This window comes from Phocoena sinus, chromosome 14 (genome assembly GCF_008692025.1).
Source record: "Phocoena sinus isolate mPhoSin1 chromosome 14, mPhoSin1.pri, whole genome shotgun sequence".
Classification (NCBI taxonomy): Eukaryota; Metazoa; Chordata; class Mammalia; order Artiodactyla; family Phocoenidae; genus Phocoena; species Phocoena sinus.
This window is the reverse complement of record NC_045776.1, coordinates 56,548,124-56,562,015: the sequence shown is the minus strand read 5'-3', so window position 1 is coordinate 56,562,015 and position 13,892 is coordinate 56,548,124. Positions and strand designations below refer to the sequence as shown.

Below are 13,892 nucleotides of genomic sequence, written 5' to 3'. Positions count from 1 at the left end.
CTTTTTTCAAGCCCACCCTGTGTTTGACTTGAGGGTCTAATGGGAAGACGATGGCCATTCGTGGCAGTGTTGGCATGCGCTTGAATACCTTAAAATTCACCAACAACCCTAGTGCTGAAATTCTTGTTTGACAATTTTTTTCTCGGTACCCATAAGAAAATTAACTAATTGCAGTTTTCTTTTTGTCCCTTTGCACCTCTGTTCGCTGCTTTCTGTCTCTCTCGCTGTCTCTCTCACATCAGTCACCCGGGCTGGGCACTGACTCATGTCCCCCCTCCCCCCCATCAGCCCGCTCTCCCCCTGCATCTCCCACAGGGCTCCGCAGGAGGTGTAAGGAGAACGGGCACCCCCCGTCGGGGGTCGAGCCGGCCAGAGACCCCGGGCAGCTGCACGGGGAGCCCACCTCGGACTCTGACGGCCGAGGGAAGCCGTGCCTGGGGGACCACGATGTGGCTTTTAGCTGCAAACAGCGGCCGGGCAGAGGGGCCACGCTGCTTTCCTTCTCCTTGCAACTCCCCGAGTCTTTCCCCTCTCTCCTGGATGACGATGGCTACCTGTCCTTCCCCAACCTTTCCGAGAGCCACATCCTGCCCCAGAGCTTGCGGCATTACCTCCCCATCCGCTCGCCCTCTCTGGTGCCCTGCGTGCTCTTCATCTTCTTCTTCCTGCTCTCCGCCTCCTTCTCAGTGCCATACGCCCTCACTCTCTCCTTCCCTCTGGCCCTGTGCCTCTGCTGCCTGGAGCCCAAGGCGGCCTCCTTGAGTGCCTCACTAGACAATGACCCGAGTGACAGTTCAGAGGAAGAGGTGTGTACCGCGGCATAGAACACGCGTCCCTGTCGTGCTCGGGGCCGCGGTCCGAAACAGTCTCAGACGGCTGCTGCGATAGTGGTCCTACTTTCAGAGCCTCATTTATCGTCTGTGCCAATCTGTGCAGAGGTTTTGTGTGCAGGGCGTGCGACCCGGCCCCGGGGTTAGGCACAACACCATGTGGATGCAGCAGGCTGAGCCCGGCCCGGAACCGCACTGCCAACCCCCACCGACTCCAGCGGGTGGGGGAGGACTCAGCCGTGAGCCAACTGTAAATAAACAACCCGTGAGCTACGTAAGAACTCAGGGTCGACTTAAAGGCTCTGTTCAGTTCTCATTCAATAAAGGGAATGACACGGAAGACGGATGGGTAACTTTCAACTAGATTGGCGGCAAGTTACCAAAATGTACCCTGCTGTAACGATGCACAGTGGTGATCCGCACCAGGTAAAGGATGCTCAGGGCGCGGCGGGAGAGAGCACCGCCGTCGTCGAGGTGCGTCACCACCCTCGGGGCAGCTCTCCAAGACTGTAAATGCCTCCCTCTCCTCCCTGGAGATTCTGAAATGCCCCCGCTGCTCTTTGATTGTCATTGCCAGACGGTCATTGTTACTCCATGAGGGGAGCCCGATCCCGTGGGTGTGTTGGGTCAGAAAGAGGGGCTTGAGCGGTTTAAAACGCTCCGTGACATTGGTCATCGGCAGGGCCAGAAACAGGACCAGAAAGAGCGGCAGTTGAAAACAGCAGTTTCCAAACACAATCAGGAAAGACTCCTGTTAGGTTTCCATACGCTGTAAAAATGGGCTGAGATTTCATGAACACGAGCAATGCCAAGGCATGTGTTGGGTGGCACCCATTCTCTCAGTTCCGGCGTGAGGCTGGGGAAGTTGGATGGGCCTCTGTGGCTAGCGACCAGGAAAGGACTTGAGCCTTCAGCCTCCATCCGTGAAAGCAGGCTGCCTGTCAGTCCCCCGTCCCTCATCCGAGCCATTGGGGGAGGTGACATCCTAGCAGGTAGTGTTTCCTCTTAATTGCTCCCCTTTCCCTCCACTCCATTGCCCTGTGAACAGCCCAGCGGTTTCCCTCTGTGCAGCCTTTAAATAGAACGCAGGGGAAAAGAACAGAAGTGCCAACAGGCCCCTGGCTGAAACCCACCCTCCTGCCTACGCCTGCCCCCGGCTCCTCCAGCAGTTCTGGAGGGTTTTGTGTCAGGAGCCAAACCCAATACACCTAGCATTAAAAAAGAAAATCGCAAAGTCAAAGCAACACTAAAAAAGGAAAGTCTATTCAGTTCTATGCTCAGCTAGAAATGGTAATCCGAGCTGCACCTGTGAGTAGATAGCATTGTGAGGTACGTATCTATATTTAGTGGTATTATGACTGTTTCTTTGCAGCAGCGGGAAAAAAGTGGGAATGGTCTCCAAGACGTTCCCAAGAAAAGTTTAGGCTTTTCAAGTTGATGTTGCCTAAGAGCCCTTTGCAAGGTTCTTGGATCCTCTGTGACTTAGCTCCAAATCTATCTATGTGTAGCTATTTTCGTACGTGGAAAATATTTTAAGAGAAAAACCACTCTAAATCCTAGGTTTGAATATCACCATTTCTCATAGTAGCAACATAATCAAATAACGTAGGTCCAAACCTACAGTTATGACGAACGCAGTATTATCTACAAAAACTGTTTATAATATTAGCTGGTTTCCAACCTGCTCATCTTCGTTCCTTTAGCAGTGGAGCTAGTCATCAAGCTAACAGAAGGTGAAAAGATTGCCATTTTATGTTTTTCTGCATTTTAAATAACTGAACTTTCATGTAGCAAACCACACAGATCTTGTGCCTAATCCAGGGTGTACATCTTGTTGTAATCAGTGCATGAAAATTAATGTTCAACTTGGGCATGTCTGCATTACATCAGCAAAACAAATCACAGCAGTTACTCCTCGCAAGCTGGAGGCCGCGTGGCTGGTGTCCCCCACATGCAAACCCTCCTCTGAGACCGTGAACCAGCTCTGGCCGAGGCGGCCTTTCTTGTCCTCTGCTCCAGCCTCGGTCACCCATGACGGCTGTCCTGCCACATGACTTTGTATTTGGCCATCTGTTCAATGTCGTCTCAACCCCAAGTGTTAAGAGCTGTGAGCTCTGGTTCAAGCTGAGCTAGAGAACTCAGATGTAGGTCATTCAGGTAAAAAAAAAAAAAAAAAAAAAAAAAAAAAACACTCGCCATTTGTTGACACGGCCTGTTTTATTCCCTGGGCCTCAAGTGCTTTGGCAGCTAAACCGGGTGACTTTGTAACATACGGTTCAGCTCCGTCACTTTGGTTTTGCAAAATCACTAATGACTCTAATTCTTTTTAAATATTTTATCATCACTGCTTACATCTGTCACGTGTGGTGGTGGCTTAATTAGTCCCAGCCCTTCTCAAGAGTGAAACCCAGTGCAGAGAGCTGTAATCATTTCAAACTACAGAGCTGTTAGCTTTTTTTTTTTTCATTTGTCCTTCTAGAATTTTGGTCAGATAAGGAGGGGCCGAACACTAAATCATCTACGTCTGTCCAGAGACGTAAGATGAATTTAGCTCACCGTAATTATGTGTCAACTTGTGAAGAATTTTTTGATAATACCAGGAAAGGAGGTGGATGAAGTCCAGAGGAAAAGATTGATCACTTGATTTAACATTTTAGATGGTGTAAACACATTATATGATAGTCCATGGCATGCCATACATTTTGCAGTTTTTCTTAGACATAGGATATTATATAAATAAAAGTTGCTATAAAAGCTGCTTTATTCAGCCTTTAATACTTCAGTCATTAACTGTATATTGATCAGGTACTATGTTTGTTGAATGACTGACTGACTAGGTGCTGAGTAGGGCATTGAGGGAGTTTAGATATGGCCTAAGCTGCTATTTATTTGTGTATAGCTAGGAAAAATAATAGCAATACTTAGGAAGTACTATTTTGATATCAATATTTATGATTTTTATAGGCATTTTTAGCTGTGTGTATGTGTCAGGCATCGCATAAAGACTTAGTATCTGTTACCTGATACAGTTAGGGCTGTGATTTTCCCCATTTTCCAAGAAGGAAATTGGGATTAAAATATGAAACCTGCCCCCTGTGCCACAGAGTTAAATAAATAGCAGAGGATTTGAGCTGATGTCAGTCTGTCCTGAGACCCCCTCACTCTTAACCATGGCGGTAATTCCAGTGCCAAGATGCCTGGAAAGCTGCTGAAGTGAATTCTAAAGCCATAAGGGAAATAATCAAAGTAGGAGGAGAAAAACTTTCAAGAACTTTCGAGGCCTTTGACACAACTAGTTAGCACACTGAGCCCAAGTCGTTCTTATTGGTTCTTGGAAGCCTAAGGTTTCCTCGGGTTATCCCATCCCCTCGAACAGTGACCTGCTTCTCTTCCTAAATCAAACTGGCCTTGCCCTAGACTGTCAGTTGGTGAAGCCATGCTAATGCCCTAGCAGTGATCACCCCGATAAGAAAATTAATAGCCACCCCCTTCCAGGTGTGTTGCCAAGGTGGTCGGGTCATGAAAGCTCTCAGCATGCTTTCTTTACCAACCTACTGAAGAGGACTTCCCTTAGACACAGGAGCAGATTGCCAGGATGGAGACCTCAGGTGCACAGGCCAAGCATATGAGTTCCAACTCCTTTTCTTTTAGGAATACAGAAAATGAAAGTTTGGGAGAGGATCAAGAATTCAACCCAGCCAGAGTCATGTAGACACAAAGAGCACAGTCCCAGCCCTCCCGCTGGTAATCCATGGTCTTTGCAATGAGAGATTATTTTAAGAGACAGATTCACAACCTTAGGGCCTCCAGTATGGATTTTTGTTGACAAATTACTAATCGCACAACTTTGCTCGAAGGACTTTTAATAATGACTAGTTTGAGAGTTGAGAAGGGAAAGTCAGGTAATATTATATAGGACGTTGAGATGTCCCAATGTCAATGGCTGTGGCTCATCTCTCCTCCAGAAAAAAAAGAGTTTTTGTTGTAAATCATAAACCGCTATAAAAACAGATTAAAAATCAGTCTTGAAATTACTATTGTAATTCTCCCTTGAAAACCTAGGCTCTGTCAAATGCTGTGCTTTGTTTTATTTGTGTCCAAGTAGATGTCTCTCTCCGTCCTTCTCTCCTTATTTTTCATTACTATTATTTGCTTCATTTGAATGTTTATTTTGGAACGAGATATTTAATTACATACTTCTCTATACCTCTTTCTGTTGGAGGGTGGGACGAAATAAACAACATATAGTCTTAAAAAATACCTAGTTAGCAATCCTACTTGAGAATTGAGTTACATTTTTCATATATAGAACATATGCCTGTGAGTCACTGGCATGTGCTTTTTATAATTAAAAGGTAATGCAGACAGCCTGATGGTCTTAGATGGATGCAAATTACCAAAATGGTGTAAATGAGGGGCTGAAAGTCCAGTGACTGTTAATAGCAGTTTTTTATTTAAATTGACATGTGAAGTTACTTTTCAAATGTGACCTATTCCTAGAATTTTTTTAAAAATATATAAACAGCAATTTTATTTGCATTAAACATTTCTAGGAGCTCTTTCTAGGGGTTTCAGTTAAAAATGGGGGAAAGAATGACATGGCAGCAGACATGTCAGCTTGGCTAATACACGTCCTGTGGTTACGCAGGCCGTGTGCCTCTGGTCTTCCTCTGAGTGTCTCTGCTGATGGAACCTAGCTCTGGCCTTTCTTTGGCTTTTGTTTGAACCTGCATTCTTGTTGGGAAGGTAGTGCGATACAGATCACAGAAAAAGGGACTGAACTGTAGGCCCCAGGCTTGCCCGCTTGACGAGATGGTTTGTTTTCTCTTCCTGCCTTCCTCCCGGAACCTGATCACCTCTGTGATCCACAGACCGACAGTGAGCGCACGGACACCGCGGCTGATGGGGAAACCACCGCCACTGAGGTTGGTACAGTCACTGTGGGGTGCCGCCCGTTGCCTAACAAAAACGCTGGTTCTGCCTTTAGGAACTTTGCATATTGCCTCTTAGGGTGGAGAGAAATTCTACTTTTAAGAGTAGGAGTTAAATATATTCTACTGCCTAGACCAGTGGTTCTCAAACTCTGGCCTGCATCAGAGCCATCTGGAGGTTCCCATCCTCCTGTTTCACATTCAGAAGAAGGTCTGGGGTAGGGCTGGAGAATTTGCATTTCTAACAAGTTCCCAGGTGACAGTGACTCTATCCATTTCAGGGTCACATTTTGAGAACCCTTGGCTAAATTGGTAATACTTTTTAAAAAATTTTTATTGGAGTAGAGTTGATTTACAATGTTGTGTTAGTTTCAGGTGTACAGCAAAGTGAACCAGTTATACATACACATATATCCACTCTTTTTTAGATTCTTTTCCCATATAGGTTATTACAGAGTATTGAGTAGAGTTCCCTCTGCTATGCAGTAGGTCCTTATTAGTTATCTATTTTATATGCAGTAGTCTGTATATTTTTTTTAAAATGTATTCCCTTATCCCAAATGTTTACGCATGATAGCCATAATTGGGGGTGGGTGGTACAATTTGTGTAATTAGCTTATTGACTAGGTACAGATATACTTTAAAATCCCAAATGGTCAAAATGCTTGTTAAGATTATACTACTTAACTCATTTTTCATAGCCTGGATGTAGTCTGGGTCACTCAAAAGAAATGAATTTTCCAAGGAAAAGAAAATGAACAAATTACTGTCAGTGCTTTATTGGGAAAAAAATTATCACATTGACCAGTGATACTATGCTCTTATTTATCCTTTGTTAATTCTTTAGGGTTCATTAAATATGTGTGTGGCTTACGTTGTTTTCTAAATCTTCTCTACCAGTAACTAATTAAAATTTCTGTAAAAACAATATTTATCTATAGTAATGGAAGTCAAGATGTTCATTTCCTAAAGTGCTAATAACAGAATTTTTTTTTTACTTTGTGATAGTGTTTAACATTAGGTTGTTTTTTCCATTATCCAGTCATAACAATATTTTCTAGTTGGGTATTTAGGAAGAACTAAAAATGTTATGGGTAGTATCTATACATCACTTCATTGAAAATACGTTCAGAAAAACATTTCAAAATGGAGTTTAATTGCCTCTTCCTTTGGAAATGCCAGAGTTCAGTTCAAAGTTTGGAAGTCATCATTTTTTAATTTAGAGATAATACTGTAAAACTATCATACTGGTCCTTTTAAGCAGTCACATATAAACTGATTACAGGGTAATCATTTTCTACACCAAATATAGCAATTGCATCTGAATTTTGTAAGAATTAGTTATATGTAACTACTGATACATTCAGTAAATTTCACTGTAATCCTAAGGTATGCTGTAAATGAAAAATATTTTAATACTACTACTTTAAATTTCTCTTAATTCGTCCCAGTCTCTCCTCCCCTCCCCCTCCCTGTGTCCACAAGTCCATTCTCTACGTCTCTATTCCTGCCCTGCCACTAGGTTCATCAGCACCATTTTTCTAGATTCCATCTGTATGCGTTAATATACGGTATTGGAGGGAGTAGCATTAACATATATACACTACCATGTGTAAAATAGGTAGCTAATGGGAAGCTGCTACATAGCACAGGGAGATCAGCTTTGTGCTTTGTGCTCTGTGACGACCTAGAGGGATGGGATGGGGCGGGGGGGGAGGGAGGCTCAAGAGGGAGGGTATATATGTACACATATAGCTGATTCACTTTGTTGTACAGCAGAAGCTAACACAGCATTGTAAAGCAATTATACTCCAATAAAGATGTTAAAAACAAATGACTCAGCTGTGAGAAAATAAAATACTATAAATTTCTCTAGCAGTTTTAAACTTTGTTATACAACATTTGAAGCATGCAAACGAAGACGTATAACATAGATAGGTTGTGAAGCTTAAAAATAAAATGAAGGGCTATGAACCCACCACCTCTGTAGAATCAGCATGCCTCCAGCCCTCTAACGCTTCTTATAAACGCTCCCCCTTCTCTTTTTTCCGGAGCCAGTGTAACAGCAGTGCAGGGTGGGGCGTGTGGGTTAGAGAGTCTGGTCCCCAATGAGACCCAGACAAAGTGATCCATTTGCTGAAGGCCATGTGCTCTGGAATCACCCACTTGTCACCCATAATTTCACTCTGGACCGCGTCTTATAGTTGATTTTTGTAGTTGATGGTGGTCTATTTAATTTCCTCACTTACCCCATCCGTATCAGCCCTCTCCTCTCCCAAATTTGTTTTTAAGTAGGTGGGTTCAAGAAATTCAAAGATCCAAGAAATTTTTTAGTGTGGGAACCTCTGTGTTAAGTTCTTTGTGCCTCAGTTCTCTGGTCTACAAACTGGGGATCATAATAGCTAACCTCATAGGATTATTGTGAGGGCTCCTACACTCCAAGGGAGCTCTCATCATTGGATATTCATAGCCGTTTTTGTGAATTTTAATTTCGATGTTGGCTTCCCCCACTTCCTGAACCGTCGCTAAGGTCTTTTAAGGACAGCCTGCCAAGTCCTAGCTGTCCTCCCAAGTCCTCCCAAGCGCACGTGTGGGTTCATCGTGCTTGGAAGTGTCCAGGTTAAAATGTCAAACACCCAAGGGGCAAGGAATCTTTTGCCCCCGTCTTCTTATTAAGGCTCACAATTTGTGTGTGAGAACGTTGTGGTTTATATATAAGAAAGAAACGCCTTCTCACATAAGAGCAAACTAGCGCCCCCATGTAGCTGGCTTATGTAGAGCCATCCTTCCATCTTAGAGTCGATGGCATGGTAAGACTTTATTTCCCACTCTCTCTTGATGCTGGCAGTCGGACCAGGAGGAAGATGCAGAGCTCAAGGCACAGGTAGAAAATTCAAAATCAAACACAACCTCAGAAACCAGCGTGTGATACGTCATTGTCTGTGGTGTTCAGGTCCTGCAGCATGGTCCGTGGTGGTGACTGTGTGCTGGTGCGGTGTGGAGGATGGCACTTGTTCATGTGACTACCATGTCCCTTACCTTCCTTTCTTCTCCACTTTTTTCAGAATAGTCTGATTAAGCGAATAAAGGGTGAAAATGTGTATGTCAAACATAGTAATCTTATGTTAGAGGTTGGTATTGGTATATACCAGTGCATGCTTGTGTGTGTTGGTTTTTCTTTAGTGGCTCAACCTGTGGGCTCGTACCATGATGCATGAAGGGTGTGTTCTCACCTGTGAATACGTGCGGTCGACTTCTCAGCTTCCTCTGATTCCTTGCTCTCTCCTAGACGTAGATCCCCTTTCCTCCGTGTGTATTTATTTTAATTCACTGGTTACATGTGAATTACACTCTTAACAGTTGACCTTTGAAACTTTTGACTTTTATGCTTGCGTGAACTAGATTTTGTTTTCCCTCGGAAATATCACATTTTCACCAGAGTGTTTGTGGTAGTGTCATGAGCCCTGCTCAGAATTCTTTTATTTTGACTACGAATGAGATAATGACCTAACTTTTAAAACGAGAGAGAGCACGCAGAAAGGAAAACAAACGTAAAATGTTGACTGTTGGATTCTTTATGTTCTGAATATAGGAGCTAGATAAAACCCAAGATGACCTGATGAAACATCAGACCAATATTAGTGAGCTGAAAAGAACCTTTTTAGAAACCTCCACAGACACTGCCATCACGAACGAATGGGAAAAGAGGCTTTCCACCTCCCCCGTGCGACTAGCCGCCCGGCAGGAGGAGGCACCCATGATCGAGCCGCTGGTACCTGAAGAGGTCGGTATTCAGGCTTTGGGTTGCACTTGTCTTCTGTTCACTAGCCTCGCTCCTCTGCAGGGTCTGCAGGGAAAGGATGTGGCAGGCTTCTGAGTAGAGAATCTCACCCCTTGTCTGTGTATAGCCAGTACAATGTTAGGTGGCCAAGGAGTGAGTAATCGCATCCCGTGGTGCTTTGGAACGAACAAGGAAACTCTGGTTCAGATCTGCTTATTCTAGATTCACAGCTGGGAGACATTGACCTACTGTATTACTGAACCAACAGGTTTTCTGAATGTACTTCCGCTACTTTAAGAAATGCCTTGAAAATTCATGACTGTTTCTCATCAATTGCAAGATGAGCATGCCTATTGAGATTGTCTAATGTTTGACTAAACAGTTATGAAGTTGATAACATTTCAGGGCATACTTTACTCTGGGACTACTACACCAGGTTTTTACGGGTATGCTCAGTTTTTTATTTCATTTTTATTTATAGCATATATATATATTTTTCAAAATTGGTTATTTTAACTGATTTATATATATAAACATATATATTATATTATGACTTATAATCAGTTTTTATTTGGTTTTTAATAGGGAAAGTAAAGGCCAGAATGTCTTTTTGAGTAAGTCTTCCATGTAGGAAATCGCTCTTTAAATGTACAGCAAGGTAGAGGATTCCGCTGGTGCTACTTCAAGGCTCCCATCATCGTGTGGGACCCACAGTGGCAGTGGTACTAATCTTACTGTCAGCTGTTACACATCATCTTACTTTATCTGTCTTTCAAAAGAAGTAGCTTTTTAAAACGGCATCTTTCTAGTATAATATTAACTTCTTTCTTCCCTTGAAAGCTGTTTATCTAAAGCGACCACAGTCATGATGTTCATGACAGTTCCAATCCCACTAAAAAAAAAACGACAAGGCATGTCACCATTTGAATCACTTTGTAAAGGGCCTTTTTATGCAGAATAAATGAAAAGTCCTGTGACCAGAGTATTCCTGTACCATTAAACATCGGTTCCGTTCAGATTGTTTTGAGTTTCAAGACACAAAAATTTCAGATTTTCCTGATTGATTTAAATATTGTAGTTCCTGCATTAGTCAGACTGCCACTTATGAGTTATGGTCAGATAAGTTTTACTGTAACTGGTCAAGTTTGGTTTACCCTATTTCTACGAGGGCTGGAAATAAGGAAGGACGTGCTGGCTCTGAAGATGGCAGATACTGGATTACGTTACATAAACACAAAATAAATAGCCACTGAAAAAGTCAGGCCTCTCCTCCCCTTCTGTCACTCAGGGACACGCGAGGTAGCAGCCCTTTGAATGGAAGTTCTGGTAGTTGCTTGGAGAAGTTAAAGGTGGTGATAATAAACAAGGGACTGTCGAAGTGTAGGTCATTAGACTAGTAAAAGAAATTTTTTTCACTTATTAAACGCTCTAATTCTTAGAGAATAACGGTGATGACCCCAAAGAATGTTAATAACTTAAGAGGCGATGCTTTGAATACGCTGAACTTACCCTCGATGTGGATGCCTTATCCCTGTTGGTGCAGAGAGACTGCAGTAGACCTAAGAAAGGATTGTTTTAAAAGGATTAAAGGATGGGGGAAAGATGTCCTCTGCAGAAGCACAAAGTGGTTTGGTTACGTAGACTGGAGACCAGCAGCTGGCTTAGTAACTGCTTTCAAGTGTCTGCTGAGTGGTGAGCAGAAGCTGTACCTTAGGACTCCACTGCCACCGGCAAGGGAGGAAATTGTTGGGAGACTTGCTAGATGTAAAGAAGAGCTTCTTAAAAACAAGGCTGGCCAATAACCCTGGTTATCAAAGGGGCTCTGAAAAAGCAGCTCCAAGGAGCTTCAAGTCCCAGAGGAAGAGAGGTCCCTTCTGGGAAGTCAGGGCTATGCGCGCTTCCCTCGCCTTGGGGCTCCCATCTGACCCTTCTCCCGGAGCCCTTGGTGACACCCAGTTTATCCTCCATTTGAGGGCCCTGGAAACAGCCCGGCAAGTTCTTATGCTCCAAATTCTTGTTCATTTCTATATGAAAACTTAATATTGGCTTTTGTTATTGGTTTTGTGAAAAGCACAAAAGATAATTTTATCCTCCCAGCCAGCTAGGCATACACAAAGCATATTTGTTTAAAAACACCTTAACGAAAGATTTTCATTTTAGAGGGCAGGTGTTTTTCTAAGTAAATTACTCATTTGATGTTATCCTTTTATTTAATATGACCCACTTTAAATTAATTAAACAATAATTGGCCAGTTTAGAAAGAGGTCCAATTATTTCTAAAAGAAAATATGTAACTTAATTTTTTAAAGTGACTTCTCAAAGTAATATTGCTTGTGTCAGAAGGGTAAAGAAACTGATTCAGTGACGCCACACTTAGTTGGATTTTGGGGGGAATCTCAGTGATACAATGTTGTTTTGAAAAAAATGTGATGACTCCTGATTTTTTTTTTTTTTTTAAAGAAGATGTTGGGGGTAGGAGTTTATTCATTAATTTATTTATTTTTGCTGTGTTGCGTCTTCGTTTCTGTGCGAGGGCTTTCTCTAGTTGTGGCAAGCGGGGGCCACTCCAAATCGCAGTGCGCGGGCCTCTCACTGTCACGGCCTAAAAAAAAAAAAAAATTGCTCAAGGCACACCTTCCCAGGTAAGGTGAACGGGCAACAGCCTGTTTAGTGCCACATTTTTGCTTTTTTGTGTTTTTTGTTGGTGATTTTGCTATTTGAAACGACCTCCAGGCATAGTGCTGAAGTGCTGTCTAGTGTTCCCAAGTACAAGAAGGCTGAGATGTGCCTTATAGGAAAATATGTGTGTCAGATACGCTTTGTTCAGGATAAGTTATGGTGCTGCTGGCTGTGAGTTTGATGTTAATGGATCAATAATAGATATTAAATAAGGGGTCTTTAAACAGAAACACACATAAAACAAGGTTATGCATTGATCAGTTGACGAAAATTTCATGACCAGAAGCTCCCAGGAACCTGACCCTGTCTTTCCCCTAGGAGCTATGGTTCAGTACTCAGTAATTCAGTGTTCACAGCAACTTTATAGAACGCAACTGCCATGAATAACTAGAATCAACTCTCTCTATGCATTTTTCTGCTTTCTTGTCCAGCTTTACTTTTGCTATTCAGGTCTTGGATGGGCCTTAAATTGGGCAAAATATGCATTCACTATGGATCATCTATTCATGGACAGAGAGAATTATCTCCATTCTGTGAATCTGACTTCTGTGACTTTCCATTCAGACCCTGGGGTGCAACTCTAGATGCGTATTACAGTCACCTGCAAGATTTTTAAAATACCGATGCCTGGGTTCTACATCAGAATCTGATTTAATTAGTCAGAGGTGCACCCCACACATTACTCTTATTTAAAAGCTCTCCACATAATTCTAATTCACAGCCCAATTTGAGAACCCCTGGCCCGAGCAGAAATGAAAGTCACAGCTCCATAGAGACCCTTAATCATCTGAGCAAGTAACACCTCTGTGAATTTTGCATGCCACTGTAGGGCCTTGTGTCCCAATTATGACACAGGCATGAACGTTTAAGGAACTAAATGAAATAGTCAGGGTGTGCCTCTGACTCTGTCTTAACCCCTAGTAAATGTTTCGATTATCAGCTTTTCTTTATCAGTACCTCTTAACTTTAGCAGAACTCACTGGATTGGGGTTGACAGTATACAGGATTTAATGATAACATCTATCCCCTTATGTTACCCTTTTCCGTTATTATGGGACATGCACAGCTCTGGATGCAGACAGTGTGGACATTTTTACTTACAGACACAGACGTTTTTAAAATTAGTTGATGTCAGATAACAGGATATGCTGAAAACCACTGCTGTTGTTTTTTTTAAGCTCTCATTGTAGGAAAATATGTAGTTCAGTGATTATAATTAGAGGCCTAGCCGTGGTATTCTGAAAAGTGTCTATAATTTTGACTTCCTGTTTCTTATTTCTGTTTGAAAAAGAGGCTATGATTGAAAGTTTAAAAAATAAATCCACATTGAACGATTCCACATGGTACATTTTGTCTCTTGCAATATCTTTCTCCAAAATGGGACAGGACAGGGATTTTTTTTTTCCCCCTTTGAAATGTCTTATTTGTTCCTCATTTAAAAGGAGCATATGAGGACGATGCTATCAAAATCTGTCAGCAGGTCATTCCAGATAACATTCCAGATGCTCCTCTACAACCTCTTGCAGGCAAACGATTAAATATAGCACTGATAGCTTTGTAGATACATACCTAGGAATTTTAAACACCTCTCATAAAAGTATACTGCTTATCATCAACAAGAGGGTTTATTTTCAAAGTTCCATTTGTCTAGAAACTTTGAACTTTTATTAT

At 42.5% G+C, this 13,892-nt stretch overlaps 1 protein-coding gene across 10 annotated transcripts in view; it reads left to right on the top strand.

Moving 5' to 3' along the window:
- EPB41L3 (erythrocyte membrane protein band 4.1 like 3) overlaps nt 1-13,892 on the top strand; it is a 221,909-nt gene that overhangs the window by 191,883 nt on the left and 16,134 nt on the right. For 7 of the 10 annotated variants that reach the window (XM_032602978.1, XM_032602982.1, XM_032602975.1 and 4 more), the window contains exons 13-14: nt 5,702-5,755; nt 9,354-9,545. The exons of 1 other annotated variant lie outside the window; for it this stretch is intronic. In XM_032602978.1, coding sequence (XP_032458869.1) covers nt 5,702-5,755; nt 9,354-9,545 — 246 coding nt within the window. The remainder of the gene's footprint in view (nt 1-5,701; nt 5,756-9,353; nt 9,546-13,892) is intronic. 2 more of the 10 variants (XM_032602981.1, XM_032602979.1) reach the window with 1 other exon arrangement.